Source organism: Rhinoderma darwinii, chromosome 8, assembly GCF_050947455.1.
Source record: "Rhinoderma darwinii isolate aRhiDar2 chromosome 8, aRhiDar2.hap1, whole genome shotgun sequence".
Taxonomy (NCBI): Eukaryota; Metazoa; Chordata; class Amphibia; order Anura; family Rhinodermatidae; genus Rhinoderma; species Rhinoderma darwinii.
The window spans coordinates 111712358-111731287 of record NC_134694.1 but is presented as its reverse complement, the minus strand read 5'-3'; the positions used below and the strand labels follow the sequence as shown (position 1 = coordinate 111731287).

Sequence of the window (18930 nt, the reverse complement as noted above, 5' to 3'; positions counted from 1 at the left end):
CTATTCATAAATCACTGAAAAGCACCTAGAAAGAAGGCGACGGACATCACCAAGGAATTATATCAGTAATACAGGGGAAGAAATACATCAGAGCTCCAGTCAGACCATACGCCTGTTACTAAGGAAGGCCTGGCTGGTTGCTAGGGAGCCTCACAGCCTTTTTTTTTTTTTTTTTTTGACTGACAGAGAGGCGGTCACGTGACAGCCAATTACCAGACATCAGGAGGGCGTGCTCAGGTTTAATACTACAGCCGCAAAGCCTTTTTTTCTCCTAACCAATCAACGGGCGTTAAATTCTGTCGCTAGGAAAGCGGTTGCTAGGTGGAAGCGGTTTGCGCTTCGCTGATTGGCGGTAGCTGCTGTCATATGGCCAGGCCCCCGCTCGCCTCTTATCCAGAGCCGGTGTTCTTTTGTTTCGGGGACGCGCAGCAGAGTGCGGGACAGCGGCGGGGACGCGCATCACTGGCCGTATAGGCTATATACCGCCCCGTGTGTACGCTGACGTTCGTGCATTACTGGGTGTATCTATAAAGGTGAGTGAGCACGTAGCTGCCTATGGCAATACTAGTAAAGTGTGTGTGTGTGTGTGATAAATCTATATGGCCATCTTAATGTTCCTTTATACACACATGCCACCAATGTATAGATGGCCCCATGGCATACCAACATGTGGCCCCTACATGCGGACGCATGTAATGCCATGTAGACCTCTCTCTAGCGTAACGCTGGCGGCGATAACTTGTGATGTCATACCCTATCTACTGCAATCGTACGGTGCAACAAGTAGGGCATGTTTATGCCGTATAGTCCTGGCCCCGTGGTGACCTCTCTGCAAAATAGCCTACAATAATAACGTTGCGGGCGGTTTTCTACGATTTAGCGGTCAAAACTGCATTGCGATTTCCCGTAGAAAGTTGTAATTGCATCCTATCAAATGCAGTCTTCTAATATTGCAAGAAATACGACACTGTTGGATTTATCGCGCTCGCGTGCAGTTTTTGAGATTCGATATACGTTCGTTGTGATATTGCGCTGCGATGTAATGCGGTCACGCTTCTGTGTTCTGTCTCGTACAGGGGGGGGGCTCTGCCTAGGTGGGATGTGACACTCACTACGGAGTCATCTTCTGGAACTGAACTATAAAGTCGCCGTTTCCCACCTACGACCAAGATGGAGTTTGTATTTGACATACACAAGATCTTCCTGGAGCCAATCACCAAGCTGGACGGCAATCTGCTCCCGATACGGCGGCCTCTTATCTCCAGGTATGTAGGAGCGCATTGTATAATTATTTATTTAGCACTGAGCGGGGGGGGGGGGATATGGTGTCTCCTCAGGGGCGGAGCTCTTGTATCATGTGACTTAATGTTTGAACGTGGCTATGCGAGACCACATGATGTCATCGGCTGGTGTCTGAATAGGCGCTGGAAATGTATAATGACGTAACGCAGATAGTCAGAGTTCGGATTGGGTCACTATTAGTTTTTTATGTAGTTGTGTTTTTTTTTTTTTTTTTTATACTGATCTTTAGGTGTATATTCACACATGGCAGATTTGTTGCAGAAAACAAGACTGAAAATCGTCTCCATACATTGACTGTGGTTGTTTCTTTAGCGTGCACTTGGGTGTTCTGTAAGCCGCATACGGATGAATGGGACAGTCACGGAAACTACTGAAACAAATCTGCCACGTGTGAATATATCCTTCTACTCCATTTACATCCAGAGCTGCGTACAAAATTCTGAATGCGTGACTCTGGCCCGGTTTGCTTACTGACTGTACAAAGCGTACCCTGCCCTGTTGTATTGTGTAGCACACCGTTCATTTCTATGGCCCCGCGCACGCTACCGTGGTTTTCACTGATCCACAAAACTCTGAGCAGGTCCTGTCTGTGTTAGTGGCGCTGTCTTGCCCATTCAAGTCAAACCTGTGGAACGTACGGATGTGGAGGGCACACTGACGACCCACAGACCACAAAAAAAATCCATAGGTTATGGGCCGCAAAATACAAACGGTCGTGTGCACGTAGCCGAGTTCTGCAGGAAAATACGCCCTCACGCTACTTTAATGGAAAAATAAAAACGTTATGACCGTTGGAATGCGGTGCGGCAAAAAAAATATTCTGTCAATAAGGGGTTAATCGGCCTCTTTGTTTCTCTGTGTACCCAGTAATGTTATCGGTGAATGGCTCGTTGTTCTGATGCTGAGACTGACCGTGGGTGGGTTGCAATGACTGTCGGTCTAGTCTTCTGGGGGGGCAGGACATGGCGGCCTCATGGATTCCAGCTGGACGGCTTGGCAGAGAACAAACGCGCTTGTAGTATTAGGGAAGTATTGGATCCTAAGATTCTGCGAAAAATAGATTGCTATGGTCGCTAAAATTGGTCGCTATGAGGAGCCGTTCCAGTTCGTCAACGAAGGAGATATTTTACACGACCGTACTCTGGCACAATATACATACATACATACATACATACATGTAACCACACATGGTCAGTAGGACGTGTACCTGGCCACAGACCCCTAAAAGGGGTTGTCTGGTTTTGAAATCCTGTATTCGGTAATTTTCAGTTGATAGATTGGGCTTCACGTTTAGGATCATCATCTATTAGTCAGCGGGGTGAGCGTCTCTCACTGTGGAGGATCCAGCATGTCCAGCCATTACACAAAATGAGAACTGTGTAATGCTTGAGTTCCCCTGTGGGGGTGCTGCAGGGAAACCGCCCCCTCGAATTACAGCTGATCACTGGAGGTCTCATCAGCAGGACACCCGATGATCGCTTTATTATCTAACAAAATGGGATTATCCATAACGGACGGTCCCATTAAGGCCTCCAGCTGTTATTTAAAAGTCCTTCCATTTCCATGGGAAGAATGTGATATATTGCATCAACCATTGTTAGGAACCTGTCATGTCTTTCAAGAAACGCTCGTCCTGGATTGTTGGGCCATCCTGCTTGCCCAGGGCAATGTGCTCCTTGATTGGTTCTGCCTGACAGTGACTCTAAATGCAGAGACTGGCACAGGAAGGCAGCCGAGAGTGCCCACTGGTACTGCTCATCTTCGTTGCCACGAGAGCGCAGCCTAGAAACATGGATATATTAATCTAAAGTAATAGCGTATCGTGGCTGGAACTGTAATGACTGGGTTTACTGTGGTTGGTACTATGGTTGGCACTGTAACTACGGAGTTCATTTTGGCAGGCACTGTAATGGGGTTACCATGGGGGGCACTCTAATTACTGGGGGTATTGTGGCTGGCACTGCACTGTGGGGGTTCTGTAACTAGGTCACTGTTGGTGCAGTTATGGGGGTACTGTGGCTGACATGGGGTTACCCTGACTATTGCTGTATTCATAGCACTGTTATGAGGGTACTGTGGGTAGCTTTGGTGTTCCTGTTTTGTTATAGTAAATTTGCATTGTAATCGTCAATACGTCACACGTTGTCACACATTATAAATCTCATTAATAATTATCTGTATAACTTTCATCTTCCAGCTCTGAGGCCCAGAAACAAATCATGACCGTCATAGATGAGATTGGGAAGGCGTCAGCAAAGGTAACGTTGTAATAATTCGACTTTACCGTGTTTTGTATATGACCTGTCACATGGCTCCATCCACTAGGGGGCGCTTATATAAACATTCAATATTTGCCTCATCTCTGTTCTAGGCCCAACGATTACCGGCTCCCATAACCAGCGCCTCGCGGATGCAGACAAATCCGCATCATCTCTATATCCTGAAGGACTGCACTCCAAAAACGTGAGCTCATGAGCAGTGTGCTGTGTTTTATCAAAGAGCAAGTCCTCCTAAATTCACTTTACTTAGTGCTACCTGTATCTAAGGAAGTTGGGTGACAGCCAATATGGCCGCCATTACAGCCCCCACAGAGGTCACCAGACTCCAAAAATGGAAATGATACCTAGTTATGGACTCCGCCTCCATAGTGCTGCGTAACCTTGTGGGGGTTGTAATGGCGGCCATATTTCCTGTCACCTAGACAGAAGATCCCAGGAAGAAATCATGGACTTATAAGATTTATTTTTTCTTATTGTCGGAGATTCTCGGTAATGGTTTTAATTTATTAATTTGACATCTTCTATCGACTTGGCACTTTCTTCCTCCTTCACACCCCTCCAGATCTCTTCACTGTGACTAAATCTCAATAATCTTGTGTTTCAGAGCTGGCCGGGGAGTTGTGATCGGTTTCCTCAAGGTCGGATATAAGAAGTTGTTTGTACTGGTAAGACATGAACATAAAGGGGTTCTAAGCTTTGGACAACCCCTACTTGTTAGAAGGGTCCCTTGACTATAAGCTGATCCCGAAGTGTCCCCCCAGCGATCAGTTGTAATCTGTGGGGTAACCTGGCATTGAGTGCTCAACTTCCCTGCAGCACCACCACAGGAGATATGAAGCATTACATCGTGTCAATTCATATAAATGTGCTTTCTGGGTAATGCAGGGCAGGACGGGTCTTCCAGAGCGAGAGACTCTTTATAACCGCTCTCCACTCTGGCCAGGAGAAGAGGATCCTGAACAGAGGACCCCCCCCCCCCTCTATTAACTCAGAATTCCCCCAATAGGATGTATGGAAAAGTTTGTGTGACTGGTGTAACTTTGTAGTTACTTTTTATTAAAAATGCTTATTTTTTGAGATACAGCTGCTTTGTATCCAGTATACAGAGCAGCTGTATCTAGCGTTGAATTCTGTATCCGTCAGTTCAGCAGGACTCGCAGGTTCAGTGACAGCGGGTCCTGAGTGTCTCTGACATGCGGGAGCCACCTTTAATCGATCACATCTAAGCTATGAACTGTCAGACACGCAGGACCCGCTGTCACTGAACCAGTCAATACTGCTGACCTGACCGATACAGGATTCAGTGCTACATACAGCTGCTCTGTATACAGGATACAAAGCAGCTGTATCTCAAAATTATTTTTTTTTAATACAAAGTGATTCTAAGGTCTACATAGCCTTTAACCCATTAACGGACAAGTCATTGCGTATCTGATTGTGACAAATGCCGCACGACTAGATTGTTCCCCCTATAAATTGTAATGTCCCCCCAAATGTTTTCCTCTTCTAAGGATCACACCGGATCCCATATAGAAGCGGAGCCACTGTGTATTCTTGACTTCTACATTCACGAATCTCTCCAGCGTAACGGGTTTGGGAAGGAGCTGTTCACCCTCATGCTCCGAGTAAGTATGCGGTCCTTGTGTGGTATGGCCGCTGCATTTATGGCTTCCATAGTTATGTTCTCATCTTCTTCTTCTGTTCTCTCCCATCCCAGACTGAGCAGGTTGAACCGCAGCATCTTGCCATTGACCGACCGTCTGAGAAGTTTCTTTCCTTCTTGAGGAAACATTACAACCTCCGCTCAACTATCCCACAGGTGAGGAGGAAGGAACTCGCGGTGGTTCCGGCCTAAAAGGAAAACCCTGATGCGCTGTCAAATGTCCATTGGGGCGGCGCACAACACAGGGATTCTCTTTGAACACCTGTGTCATGCAGCTTTTCCACAACTGATTTTAATGGCGGAAAATCCGAAGCGTATCACCGTTGCAGTAGATAAGATTTGTACAAATCTCATCCACTCGCTGCAGAAAAATATACACTAAGAACTCTTGTAAATTGACCTGCGGTGCGGTTGTTTAATCTGCGGCATGTCCAGTTATGTTGTGGAATTATTGCACTTTTGTTGCATTTTTTTTTTTTTTTCCTGGAGGTGAAAGCCGCAACTAATGGTAAATGTTGCGATTTTTGTGGCAGAAAAGCTGCGACTCCACCGCAAAAATTACAAATCTGGAAAAAGTTTTTTTTTAAATATAAATGGAATTTAAAAAAAAAAAGTCTATACTTACCCTCCCTGACTATGTCAGCGACGGCTCTTTGTTTCCCCAGCTGTTCTCCGAGCAGCCCGGCCTCCTGGGCTGTTTCATCCCGTATGATTACTGCAGCCAATCACAGGAGGTCGGGCTCCACGGAGAACAGAGGTGGGGAGCAGGGATGCATTGCTATGGCAACGCCAGGGAAGAAAAGTATTGACTTTTTGTTTTTTCTGCTGTTTTCCGCAGTGGTGACAACTTGGCGTGGTCTTTTGGTAGGAATTCCCTGCAGGTTCTAGGTCGGATACACTGTGTACATGTTTGTTTTGCAAAATTGCAAAAAATATATTTTTGACCGTTAACTATTCCTTATACAATGATGAGGCGTTTTCTTAAAAACCATCTGACATGTCCCAAAATGTAGAGGATCTAAAGAATTCCCTTCTAAAGGGAAGTCAGCGGGAAATCTCCACCCCCTAAACGGCTGTTTGCCGCCTTGGCACGTAGGGGCTCACCGGGGCGCTCCTTCAAGCTGCTCAGACTTTTTAAAACTCTTTTTACCTACTGGGTGTCGTGGGCTTATTGCAGATTTTCTCCTCTTTTCAGGTTAATAATTTTGTCGTCTTTGATGGTTTCTTTAGAGACAGGAAAGGTAAGAAACTACATCTTGTAAAATAAGCAGGTTGGCTTGAAAGTGTGGTTTGAGGTTAGAATAAAAAAAAAACGATTTCCCCCCAGACCATGCCACTCTAGTCAGTGGGCCGTGTCTGGTATTGCAGATCAGCCCTACTCAAGTATTTTCTAAGCAAAGTATCTCCTACTCTAATAAATGACTTAAAGTCCCCTGAGACTATAATCCTACACTCTGATGCAGTGCACAGCATTGGGACATGGTGGGTACCCCCTGGGGTACACACGCCAGAGGTTGAGAACCTAAGAACTGAAGTTTTACTGTTTCTGGCGTAAAAAAGGCAATTGTTTGTTTTAATTTTTTAATCAAATTCCCCTTGGGGAACCTCTCGGCAGGACCGGCTCCTTTTTAGATCAGACACTTGTACATGTGCCCTATTAATATTGCGTTAGTGGGTGCAACTAAACCACTCCAAAGAGCCCAGAAAATAGCGTGCCATATATACTAATGTTCTGGTGCTACAATAAAGCCAAGAGGTCTCGCATGTTAGTGCCCCTTTTACTCCTTTATCCCTTTCACTTTAATTTCTCGCTGTGGCTACAATATAAGGGCTAAAGCGAAGATCTTTGTGTTTGCACAGCCCTCGTTTGGAGTCGGGGAGCAGAATGAAAAGTTATACTTCTGTGTCTGAGAGGGAGGGAGGGAGGAAGCTGCAAGTGAGAGCAGGAAGAAAGATCAGAGCCTGTTACTTTACTGTTTCTCCAATGTACTCCCTCCAGTGACCCCAGGGGGGCGATACAGGAGCTTTTCTTCATGTTATCTCCCTTATCAGTCATAGCGGATATGTGCTCTCTGGTTGTCACATATAGGGGGGCATTTTTTATTTTTTTTTCCACTACATGGGTAAGAAGATGTAACCGGGATGTATTTTGCTAGTATGATCTCTCTGGGTGTACATGGACGGCTCATATCTGACTGATCGGGGTCTTGACCGCTCTATAAAGCCGGCCGTAGGCCTCAGATTTTTGTTTAAATGTATGTGATCTGCTAACAATCATGTCTGTGGTGACGGTCAGATCTCCCATCACATTAAGGTTTGAACAACTTGGCTCTAAACGTCCAATTTTATTATCCTCCTGTAAGATAAGCGGCGTCAGTGACCTCTTTTGTCCGCTATCCATAGAAATAGCATGTCGGCTCGGGAAAAGCACGCAGCCATGTCTATAGTGCGGTTGGGGGAGATGGCTAGATTACAGCTGGCTAACCGAAAACTCAAACTAACAGAGCTAAGTAACCGTACATTGGTGTAGCGTTACTACATTGTGATATAACGGGCGCTTATCCTGCGACCCAGGAGTAGCCGGGGTCCTGTAATGTCTTGTATGAAAACTAAGATGCAGATTGAGCCGCTCCAAACACAGATTCCTTTCACTTCTGAAAAGCAAAATTCCGGGATTCCAGCCCCCGATGCTCCGGTCTGACTGGTCCCGCGGTGACCTCCATGTCCAGCCGCATACTGGAGTTCACGTTTTGATGCCCGGTTATTACAGTTCTCATTTACTTGTGTTAAGCTTTATACTATGAGGTTTATAAAGGGCCCTCTCCACTCATGACCCAATGTCTTTATAACCCTCCAATCCCTCACTCCATGCAGCTGATGCTACGGTTTACGGAGCGCGTGAAGATCGTCCTGCTAACTGGACAGTAAGGCATAAAACCAAACCCACCCCCTTCCCCATAAAATCCTTAAACCCCCAAGTTACTTGCACCGTTACCCCCTTTATTCTTCCTTTCTGTGCCGGTTACTATTTTATTTTTATTTTTTTCCGTTTACCATATTTACACCTTCTAAAGTGATCAGTGATGGTCTGACCTCCTAGGACTCACTGATGTTGCGAATAAAAGGGCTGCAGCTCTGATTTTAGTTTTCCCTGCACAGCACCACTCCCAGCCACCTGGTTGTGAAGGGAACTGCAGCCATCCCGTTTACTGGAATGGGGCCGTGCTGGAGTTCCCTGCACAATGGGTGGCCAGGGCGCCGCTGTGCAGGGTTTAGTAGTGACGCAGCGCTAAATCAGTGATGTCCTATTGTAGGCACATGCCATGACTATATTAGATGGGAATACCATTACAATTGTATTTTTTTTCAAAGAAAGCAATGGCATAAATAATTTGGAGTGTTTTCCCCTATGTAACCAATGTTATTGCCGTGCTCCGTCTCTTTCCCTCCCCTCTCCCCCACACTCTTAAAAAAAATCATGGCCACTAGGGACCGATCTGTACTCGGGTTAATATCCGCTGTATACAGATCACCCCCTAGTGGCATTATATTATGAAAACCTTCCAAATCCTTATTGCTGCTGGTTGGTATCAGTATATCTACTTTTCATGGATTTTTCTGACTGATCATTTTGATTGAGGCCCGGTCTCTTTCTCAGTATCTCTGCTGACTGTCAGTTGCCTTTCCCTAGGGTTGACTCAGGACAGCTCTCGCTCTTTCTTTCCTGCCCCTAGTGTAGTACCCCGGAGCATGGACGGGACCCCGATGTGTGTTCAGGTCCCTGCTTACACCGACAAGAGAAATTAATCCTTGCTGGAGTCTCCTAACATTTTCTACTTCCCTTTTTTTTTTCTTTCAGCCCCAGGAAGGAAATTACAGCCCAAACGAGCAGAAGGCGAGATCAAACCGTACTCCCTGTCAGAGAGAGACTGTAAGGACTGGGGTGGCGGTGGTGGTGGGGGGGATTGATGTCAAAGGGAAATTATATGTAATGTATATGGGTAGCCATAGAAGGGTCATGGTCTGCCCACCACTACGTCCTGCTAGTACATATGGGTACCAAGTCTCCCCCTTCCTGTCTGCCTCCATTCGTGGAGTAACTTGTTAGCTCCCGCGGCCCGAGTTTTATCCAATCATCTGATTGTTTTGTCCAATTGTCTGAAAACAGGAGGCAGGGACGACATGGAGACTTCTAGAAACTAGCGCAGAATAAAAATGGCGGAGGTTCTCATGGTAACCAGCGCGGTCGCTATAGTTTCTATGGGCGTCACCGTTGTTGTTTGCTCCATGTATATTGAGTGAACTAGACCCCGGAGTGGGGAGGGAACTGTAAGTGGGTCCTTTTATAGGATTGTGCTAATGTTTTGTTTATTTTTTTTCACTTCTAGTTTTGAAACAAGAGGAAGGTCTTCCTTGGCCTTTTAGCCAGGCGCAGTCATCCCTTAACCGTGCTGGTAGCCTCGGTTCTTCTCCCACCCGGGCCGGCCCCAGATTCATTCCTGGAGAAGACGATTTTGTGAAGTCACTCAGAAGTTGTAGACCTCACTCACTCCATAGAGCAGCCAATGGTGAACAGGAGGATCCCACCCAGAGGAGAAGGACCAGGTAAATGGGTTTAGCGGCATTACTGTTAGAGGGTGATGTACCTCACTGTTGGGCTGTTAGATACCAGCGGGCACATCTGAACCCACCTGTGAAGAAAAAAAGCTGTAGGTCTGTAGATGTTTTGGTGCTCACCAAGTGTGTAACAAAACCACTGGATCCACGTGTATACCATAGGAAGGGTTCTTTAGAGTAAGAGCTGGTAAATCCGTCAGGAGTGATGCGGCATGTGCCACCAGGACTGGTCATTCGATCCTAGGGCAGGTATAAGGAGGACTGAAGTTGGCCATAGACTTTTTTTGTTAATCTTGTCTATGGTGACAGACTTGCTGTGCCCTGATGCCAGTGGAAACAGAGATCAGACCAGTTGGTTTTCAGTCCAGACCTATAGTTATCTCTGACATACGCTGCTCCAGATGGCTAGCAGCCATGAAGAATTATTTGTTAGGTAATCCGTATATTCTGCTGAAATTAGCGCATTTCCACACACCATGAGGGTCGGTGGAGACGGGCAAAAAAAATTTTAGGCAGATCTCTCTGCGAACGCTCTAAAGGCACTTTTTACGCTGCGCGATGATCACCCGTACGATTGTTCATTCCCGATCATTGTCCAGTGTAAGCGCGCAAATTTTATACAGGTGTAAAAATGATCGAGACTTCGTGTTAACGAGACCCCCACCGATCACTCCCTAAAAAGGAAGCCGCAGAAGTGCATCATTTCTGATCTGCTTCTGCCGATTCATTTTTTTTTAGTGATCGGTGGGGGTCTCCATGCTCGGACCCCCACTGATTAAACTTTAAAAAAACTTTTAACATGTCTGAAGATTTGGTTACCCTTTAAAGGGGTATTCCAGCCTTCAGCATTTTTCACCTTTCCTTGGAGAAGTGAAAAATGCTGGATTGGTGGGGGTTTCAACTGCTGGGACCCTCACCAATCTTCAGAACGGGGGATGCTTTCCCCCGTCCCTGCTTCCGTTGCAAGAAGGTGATTGAATGGAGCTGCACCGCGCATGCCCGCCACAGGTCGTCTAGTTGTCGGCTTGGGGGAAACGGTGGTCCAGTGTCCCCCGTTCTGGCAATCGGAGGTCTTGGCAGTTGGACCCCCACTGATCTAGCACTTTTCACCTATCCGGTTGATAAGGGAAAAATGCTAAAGGCTGCAATACCCTTTTAAGGATAGAGGGGGCTCCTGTTTGGGCCACTTCTTTTACTTCGCAGTCTATGTAACGTTCGTGGATATAGGGACGAATTTATGACTAAGTCTCACGTTTCCCGTATCTGCTCTGTACTCCGGAATATATCACATTGTAGTCGGTACAGAGGCCACAAGTGATTGTTACTCTCTGATCTGCAGGTTTCCTTCTGTCTGTCACTATAGATCTCTTCTTCTTTTTGTCTCTCCTTCCTTCTGTCTGTCTCCCCTGCATTTTTCCCTTCAGCTCCCTCAACCGCCCTCAGAGCATTCACCATTAACTTGATCTTTTATACAATCTGATCTCCTCCATTACCGTCGTACTTTTGCAACCCCTCCCCCCTAGATAATTTCCCATAGACCGCCACAGTACCAGTGAATTGGATTTCAAACTTTGCTACTTTTTCACTTGGGGAGCAAAAAACAAACCAAGAGAACGTTGGGCAGGTCGGCTCCGTCATAGACAAAGCTTTACAGAGGAGTCCTGAGAGTCAATGAATGTCATGAGGTCAATACGTGGAGTTATTACCTGTAGGTGGTGAAGAAATGAGTCGGTGGGATCACAGTCCGTGTTTTATTACTATTTATGAGCGTCTCCTCTTTTGGTAGAAGTGGGCAAGACTTCTGTGATCTATGATCGAACGGATTTTGTTTCATTCGGGTTAATTTTTTTATATCCTTTTTCTTTTCATAAAGGTGCAGTAAGCGTATTTTACCAGAGGGGCGCCACTGCTCTCACACTACAGGCAGATTTTGTCGTTTTTGTTTGAAACCTGCGATGTCCTACAGTTATTTTTAACTTAATCGATTGTTGTTGCAGCTAATTCAGTATTGGGTCTTGGTCACACAGCGCACAAAAAACCTGATGTGTAAACATGCCAGAAACACTAGCGTTTTTGGGTACGTAATTGGGACTCCCATTTACTGTGGGAATTAGGCACGTTTTACGCACCAGGAATTGACTTCTTTTTTTTTTTTTTTTTTTACATGACGCGGTTTTAAAAAACAAACAAAAAAAAACACCTTGTATGCACTTCAATGTGTTTTTTCCCATTGCTCTCAATGGCAAATTCGAAGCATGCTTTTTTTGACACGTAAAACGCGGCAAAAACGCATTAAATACATGCTGTGTGAAAGAGGCCTTAGTAACAAAAAGCTAAATTTCTTTTTTATTTTTTTACATTTTTAGGATTTTATTTATTAGATTTGCCGTTTGGCCTCAGAATCCCCAAGAATGGTCATTATATCCCCTACACACGGAGGTAATTCGGGGGAAAGGAAAATTCAGTTTAGAAGTTGCTTGAATTTCAAGCTTTTCCAAACTGCATTATGGGCCGGGATCGCCACCATGAAAAGAGCATCGTGTGTGTTTTTGATCTGTGTTGCTAGGCAACAAAGGATTTGGCTGTGGATGACCTTGTAAAATCTGCTGCTTGTGTGGAGATCCGGGTTGTCACGCATTGATTGTGTTCGCATGTGCCAGCATCATTTCCAGTTGTGGGAGAATGGCGAGGGCGGTGGCGGTCAGGACCAGTTGTGGTTTTCTAGGTGGTCTCACTATGCACTGGCCTTCATTATTTTGTACTTTAAGAGAACAATTTTATATTCTCCAGAGATTCTCACAACCGGCGCCATGACCAGATAATGGAGAGGGCTTTTTCCTTTTTTTTTTTTTTTTTTGGGATTTACTCAAATATAATGTAGTTCCGTAAACTTCAATACCTAAGGCTCGGTCTACGCTTTGACTTTTGCAATGGCAACACCTCAGCCATACAAGGTGGATACGCTTCAGAGTGACCCTCAGATTCCCGGCTTTGGTCTCATTTAGCAGCCACTGTCATGAGACCGCAGCTTATTTATAATTGCATGTATAAGGGTATGTTCACACGCGGTGGTTTCAGATGTAATTCGGGCCGTTTACGCCTCCAAACATCTGGCCGTTGCTTGCAATGGGATTTACGGTGCTCTGGTCCCACGAGGCATAATTTTATGCGTCGCTGTCAAAATACGGCGCGTAAAAAGCCGCCCGCGAAAAAGTGCAGGTCATTTCTTGGGACGTATTTGGAGCCGTTTCTCATTGACTCCATTGAAAACCCGCTCCAATAACGGCCGCAAAAAAAGCGAGTTGTTACAAAAACGTCTGAAAATCAGGAGCTTTTTTTTTGCTAAGCGTGTGAACATACCCTCAGAGGTCAATAAAGGGTTAAATTAGTGTGTGCTAAGAGGTCCCACTATGCACCAGGGTGACGACTGTATACGGTGCCTGGTATCCAGCTGAAAAGGATATGTAGGAGGAGTATTGTGAGCAGCCAATCAGAATCGTGAGTAGTGCTCTCAGCAATGCTAATTGGCTGAGAGCAGATGACGGGGAGGGCTCTTCTCTCAGGCTCCTCCCTAATGAGTGCATTGACAATGTAGTCACTATTGGCTCTTTTCATCACCATTGACAAGTAATGGCTCCGGTAACGTCTGTCCTCTACGCTATGAGAATGTTTTGTTTTTTTATATTTATTTACCTGTTTTGTACACTAATAGTATTCTACACTGTTCAGTATAACGTTTTATTACAGTACTCGTTGCCTGGGTGCATTGGAAGTTGGCGTTTTGTGGTTACCCATTTGGAAATATCCACTTCCATGTTCTGTAGGTGACGTGCGCGCCCTAAATAACTTATGGGTACAGTTTGTTTATTGACTGGATCAATAAAAAAAGATGCCGGCTGATGAGCTCTGTACTGGTTGTGTTTTTTTTTAATATGTACAAGTCCGGCATCTGAGTACACGCTAGCTTTGGCGCTCATGGAGGCGTCTAGTTGACCACCAGTTAGCAGCTGCGCAGTGCTCGGGACTGACATATGAACAAATCGAGAAGTAAAAATAGATTGCGAAAGAATACATGAACTTTTAACTAACATACGAAATGAAGCAACTTTTGCAAATAGGCTTGATATTGGGGGAAAAAAAACACTGCAGTTTTGTGTATACGACTCCCGTGCAGAACTGTGTGTCTCCATGGTTGCAGACTACAAACAAACCCTGTGTAGTCTGATCCTGCAGCTTCTCCTACTCCGCTCTACCCTTCCTCCTTCTGATGTCTAATGTAAACTCTACATCCTTACACATTGTATATGAACCATTCTAATAGCCTTTACATAGATCATGTTATGAAGGTCACAAAATGTATAGTCCATTTATTTTTTTATTTTTTTTTATGCCTCTGCTTAGTGTTCTGTCCTCTGTTATCAGCCACTTGAGGCTGACTATAGTAGTCTTAAATTGGATGATTGACAGGAATTTCAGGAAAGTCCTTGGCCCCCCATAATCCATTGGCGTTCAAATGGTTTGAAAATCCAAATCGCCGCCATGTGCCCCCTACAGGAGATTTAGTCCTTTTCAGTCTGGAGCAGTGCATTTTTATATAGAATATTATTTTTATTTTTTTTAAATTACACCAAGTCCTAAATTTTTCTGTAGTTGCTAGGTCCGGGCTCCATCGCGGTCATAGATGCACTTTGCTCCTGCCATAGGGCTAGCTGTTGCGCAATTGGCCATTGTGTTAGGTGATGGCTCCAAGTGGCCTAGTTGCAATGTCTTCTCCTATACTGTACTCCCCCCTCCCCCATGTGTGATTATGACAGATGATCTATCTGGTACAGGGTCACTTGTAGCCGCAGCCTGATTCCATTATAGGGGTATTTTGTACTTTACAAAAAAATTTAAGCAATGGCTCCTCCTGATTGAAATGCTGCGGTGTGATAAAAATTGTGCTCACTCCGTAGGCGCCATAGTAAAATCATCACTCATCTGTGCATGAACATCCTGTCATGTGACTTCCACTCGAGTGCAGGTCACATGACAGGGTGTCCCTACACAGAAGAGTGAGTGCTCATGCTGCCATGGCAACCCCAGAGCAAGCCTAACCTTCACAAAACTGCGAGGAGAGAAATTACATTTTTTTTTTTTATTTTTTTTTTTAATGGTCCACTGGTAAAGAGCGTTTTACCCAGCATTCCATGCTCTGTTTCGGTCCAGTTTTTATGGACGACCGCTCTTTTTAGTATGTTTTAAGTTTCTTGTAACCTATAGAGGACGTCTCCGCAGACACTTGTGAGGCTGATGACCCCCTTTGTCATTTCTCTTCATTCTCTGCTCTGCACGCATTTCACGTCACTCCACTTTCAATCTGGGCAACTCCATCTTCCTGCCATCTTTTATTTCTCCATTGCTCCTCAAACCCTCCCCTCCCCCTCCTATCCCCCTGTCTATTGCTTTGTCTCTCAGCGATATGAATGTTTCCCGTGGACTCGTGGCTCAGAAGAACTGCTACAGCCGCTACACGTGCCCCTCCCCTCCGCTACTCACCAGGGCGCCACCTACAGGTACGTTCAATCTTCTATTATATTGCAACACCCATATGATGCTAAATAATGAGGGAAGGAGAATCGCTCCATGACCCTGTAGAAACGTTGACCTGAGGACCCCCTCACCTCAAAATAATACTTTATTTATGCAGAATGTTTTGGGTTTTTTTAGTTTTGTTTTTTTTTGTAGTTCTCCTGTTTTGGTTTTCTGTAAATAGATTGATCCCAGTACAGTAAAAAAAAAAATGCAACTTTTGTAATATACTTGGTCATACAATTCATTCAATATTTACAAGATCCATGTTTGCTACCAGGGAATGGAACCATTTTTGTCCACATGTAAAGCCTGAAACCCCATATAGACTTCATACTTATATTTGAGGGTTTGCTACAATTGCATCCAGTCTAGACCATCCTCTGTGGAATAAACAACCTGGACCCCAGACTGATCTATTTTATCTGCACTGATACATTGTAGCAAACTATCAGGACATAGAAGAAAAATGTACTGCTGATGTGTTTATCTTACAGAGGACTGTCTGGACCGGTTACAATTGTAGCAAAACCTCAGTCGTGAAGTATTAAATCTGTACAAGTTTTCAACCCCTGGATGTAAGAATGAATGGTCCCATCTACTGACTGAGTAAAAATATTATTACGTTATGTAAAGATTTACATTTATTTACATAAAACCATTTAAAAAAAAAATTATAATAATAATTGGTCGTCTGTTTTGCTGAAATAAAATATTAAAATTCCTGCACCTAATCTCTTTAGCACTAGGTGGCGCTGTAAAGTATTGTTACATTGTCCTCGCTGGTATTCGCTCTCTCAACAGCACACTATGTGGTCAGCCAGGGTATTGCAAGTAACAAGTTTCCATACAAATTATTAATATCTATAGTGACAATGTTTAAATGATATTGTGACTCCTACTACATATACGAGGAAGCATTGCAAGGAGTCAAGCTTTTCTCTGCTGGGCCTGATATATATTTTTTGTAATGAAAATCTCTTAGCAGCGCCAAACAGTTTCAGGGTCCCCTTCACTTGGTACTTATAGTCCTGCAATTGCTGTCATCTTATACCACATGTGAAAATGACTTGCTCTTTTTTATTTTCTTAACTTTTTTTATTTTATTTTTAATTCTATTTTATTCTCCTCTTCCAGTGGACGGTAAAGAACAAAATGAAGCTGATACAGGGTAAGCGGACGCTCCATATAATAATCTCTTCTGTCACCTTGTCCCCCTACAGGTAGAGGGCAGCAAAACGCCACCTCTTTGCTTTGATGCCGTCTAGCTGTAGCTTTATCCTGAAGTTGGAGGGATTGGGCTCGTTCCGATCTCTTATAGCGCCCCACTACTTTCTGTTACCTGTGTCTTTTGCATTGAGTTTATGTAAAAGTTTAATCAATGTGCTCCGAAAACTTCTGCAACTTTCTAATCACCCTGACCATCTAATCCAGAGATTTTTTTATATTGGGCATCATGTGATTTTTCACTCGTCTGAATGTCTTCCTGCGGGACTTTTACCAATGGAATAACTAACCTCGAAACAGACCATGCCACTGATGTATAGGGTCAATGGAGAAGGAGCCCTGATGCTGAAGAGCTGCATGATAAATGTCTGTTTACCTGCAGTCACCACTAGGTGGAGCTCACCAAGAAGTTTTATACAGCTCCCAATGACTTGTATATCGGCATAGAAGTAAAATAATGTACGATAAATAGTGCCCCAGTATTTCTGGGTAGTGAGCAAATCCAAAGAGAACCCGATTCTGAGTTAAGAGGGGTGAGGGTTCTCTGGGATCCTCATCTCTTGGCCAGACTAGAGAGCGGTTACAAAGAGTCTCTCGCTCTGGAGGACCTGTCCTGTCCTGCATTACACAGACAACCTATTCATATGATAGGACATTGTGTAATACTTAATTTCTCCAGTGTGGCGCTGCAGAGAAATCTAACCCGAGCTGCTAGGTTCCCCACAGATCACAGCTGATCGCTGGGGGTCCCAGCAGAGGGGCACGTTGTGATCAGGTTATTGTACACGGACCCTTCTAACAAGTGGGGATTAGTCCAAAGCAAAGAACCCCTTTAATGAATTTATAATCCCCCGTCCCACACCCTTGAATCTTATTGTAGCAAGAAAAGAAACCATACGGATACTAAAGGGTATGTTCACACAGGCTATTTTCAGCTGTTTTTCAGACTGTAAACGTCCCGAAAAACTGCTGAAAAATCGGAAGCAGAACACCTACAAACATCTGCCCGTTGATTTCAATGGGAAATACGGCGTTCTGTTCTGACGGGCCATTTTTTTACACCTCCTTTTCAAAAAAACGGCACTTAAAAAGACGTCCCGTAGAAAGTGCATGTCCCTTGAGGTGTTTTTGGGGCCGTTTTTCATTGACTCCATAGAAAAACCGCTCCAAAAACGGCTGTGAAAAAACGCTGGTTAATTAAAAAAACGTCTGAAAATCAGGAGCTGTTTTTCACTTGAAAACCGTTCCGTATTTTAAGGCGTTTTTTGCGAAGCGTGTGAACATAGCCTTACAATATAGAAGAAAATTGTCCAAGCGTTTTTGTACTACATTATTGGTTCGCCATTCATGTATTTCTAGCCAATAATCTGAAACCTGGAGGGGGTCTATGCCGGATTACAGGAATGCGTGTTTTTTTTTGGGTGGTTTCTCTAATGGGCTCCACAAACTGAACTTTCTCTGCATCGTGTGTTCACAGGGGTAACAGAGGAGCAGCTGGTGACTTTCCCTGTAATGTTCAGTCCAAAAGCAATCTGGAAAACAAAATGCCACTCGGTCATCGGCCACCAGGAGGACCGAAAAGTCCTACAAAAGACACGGACCAAAACCAACCCTGCAGCCCTGATGACTCCGTGACTCCTTGTTTGGAGAAACCGTCATGGACGGTGCTTGGATCCGTCATGAACGCGCAATGGGTGAAGCGGAAGCAGGAGATGCGGGGAACACGTCCGTGGTGACAGAGGACACTGCAGAACATACCACTTGGCACTGACACTTTTATTATATATTCATGTTTTATAGCAGAATAAACTTTTTTTGTTTTTTTAGCATTTAATAAACTAAATTATGTGAATTTTGTTTCTTGCATTGTATTCTCCTTCTAGTGCATCCATATAATGGAGGAACTCTAACCAAAAGCTAAAATTTATAGTGTAGCCAACCCCACCCCTCCCTAAGCCACTGATCCTCTTCTAGACCAATCGCTCCCAATTATACCTAATGACCCCCAGAAATCTTTTAGAAGAAATACTTCCTCTCCTGGTTAGTACGCAGGGGGTGTATTTCATATACAGGCTCTGCTGAAACGCCAGCTTTTGTTGAGGGCATGTAGAGCGCCATGCTGCCTGGCCAATGCTGTGGGTTTTAACTTATTTTATTGTTTTAATAATCTAAATAGGTCCAATTCTACACTGATCTGGTTCATAATCTATTGCTATAGGGGGTTGGAGCTTCCATTAAGATATTAAACTATATGCAGTGAGCTCCCCCTAG

The 18930-nt window shown here is 44.6% G+C and overlaps 1 protein-coding gene across 3 annotated transcripts; it reads left to right on the top strand.

The window, feature by feature from the left end:
- Positions 1-1138: 1138 nt before the first annotated feature.
- Positions 1139-18478, top strand: ATAT1 (alpha tubulin acetyltransferase 1). Of its 3 annotated transcripts, XM_075836380.1 has the most exons (12): positions 1139-1265; positions 3500-3560; positions 3674-3765; positions 4186-4246; positions 5093-5206; positions 5299-5400; positions 6440-6485; positions 9104-9175; positions 9633-9849; positions 15319-15416; positions 16570-16603; positions 18137-18478. In XM_075836380.1, the coding sequence occupies exons 1-12, from the start codon at positions 1171-1173 to the stop codon at positions 18393-18395; spliced, it is 1251 nt and encodes a 416-aa protein (XP_075692495.1). In that variant the 5' UTR covers positions 1139-1170; the 3' UTR covers positions 18396-18478. The 3 variants fall into 3 exon arrangements, with proteins under 3 accessions (XP_075692495.1, XP_075692497.1, XP_075692496.1); XM_075836382.1 differs by lacking the exon at positions 15319-15416 and having other exon boundaries at positions 18137-18202; XM_075836381.1 differs by lacking the exons at positions 15319-15416; positions 16570-16603; positions 18137-18478 and adding an exon at positions 11286-11417.
- The last annotated feature ends 452 nt before the right edge of the window (positions 18479-18930 follow it).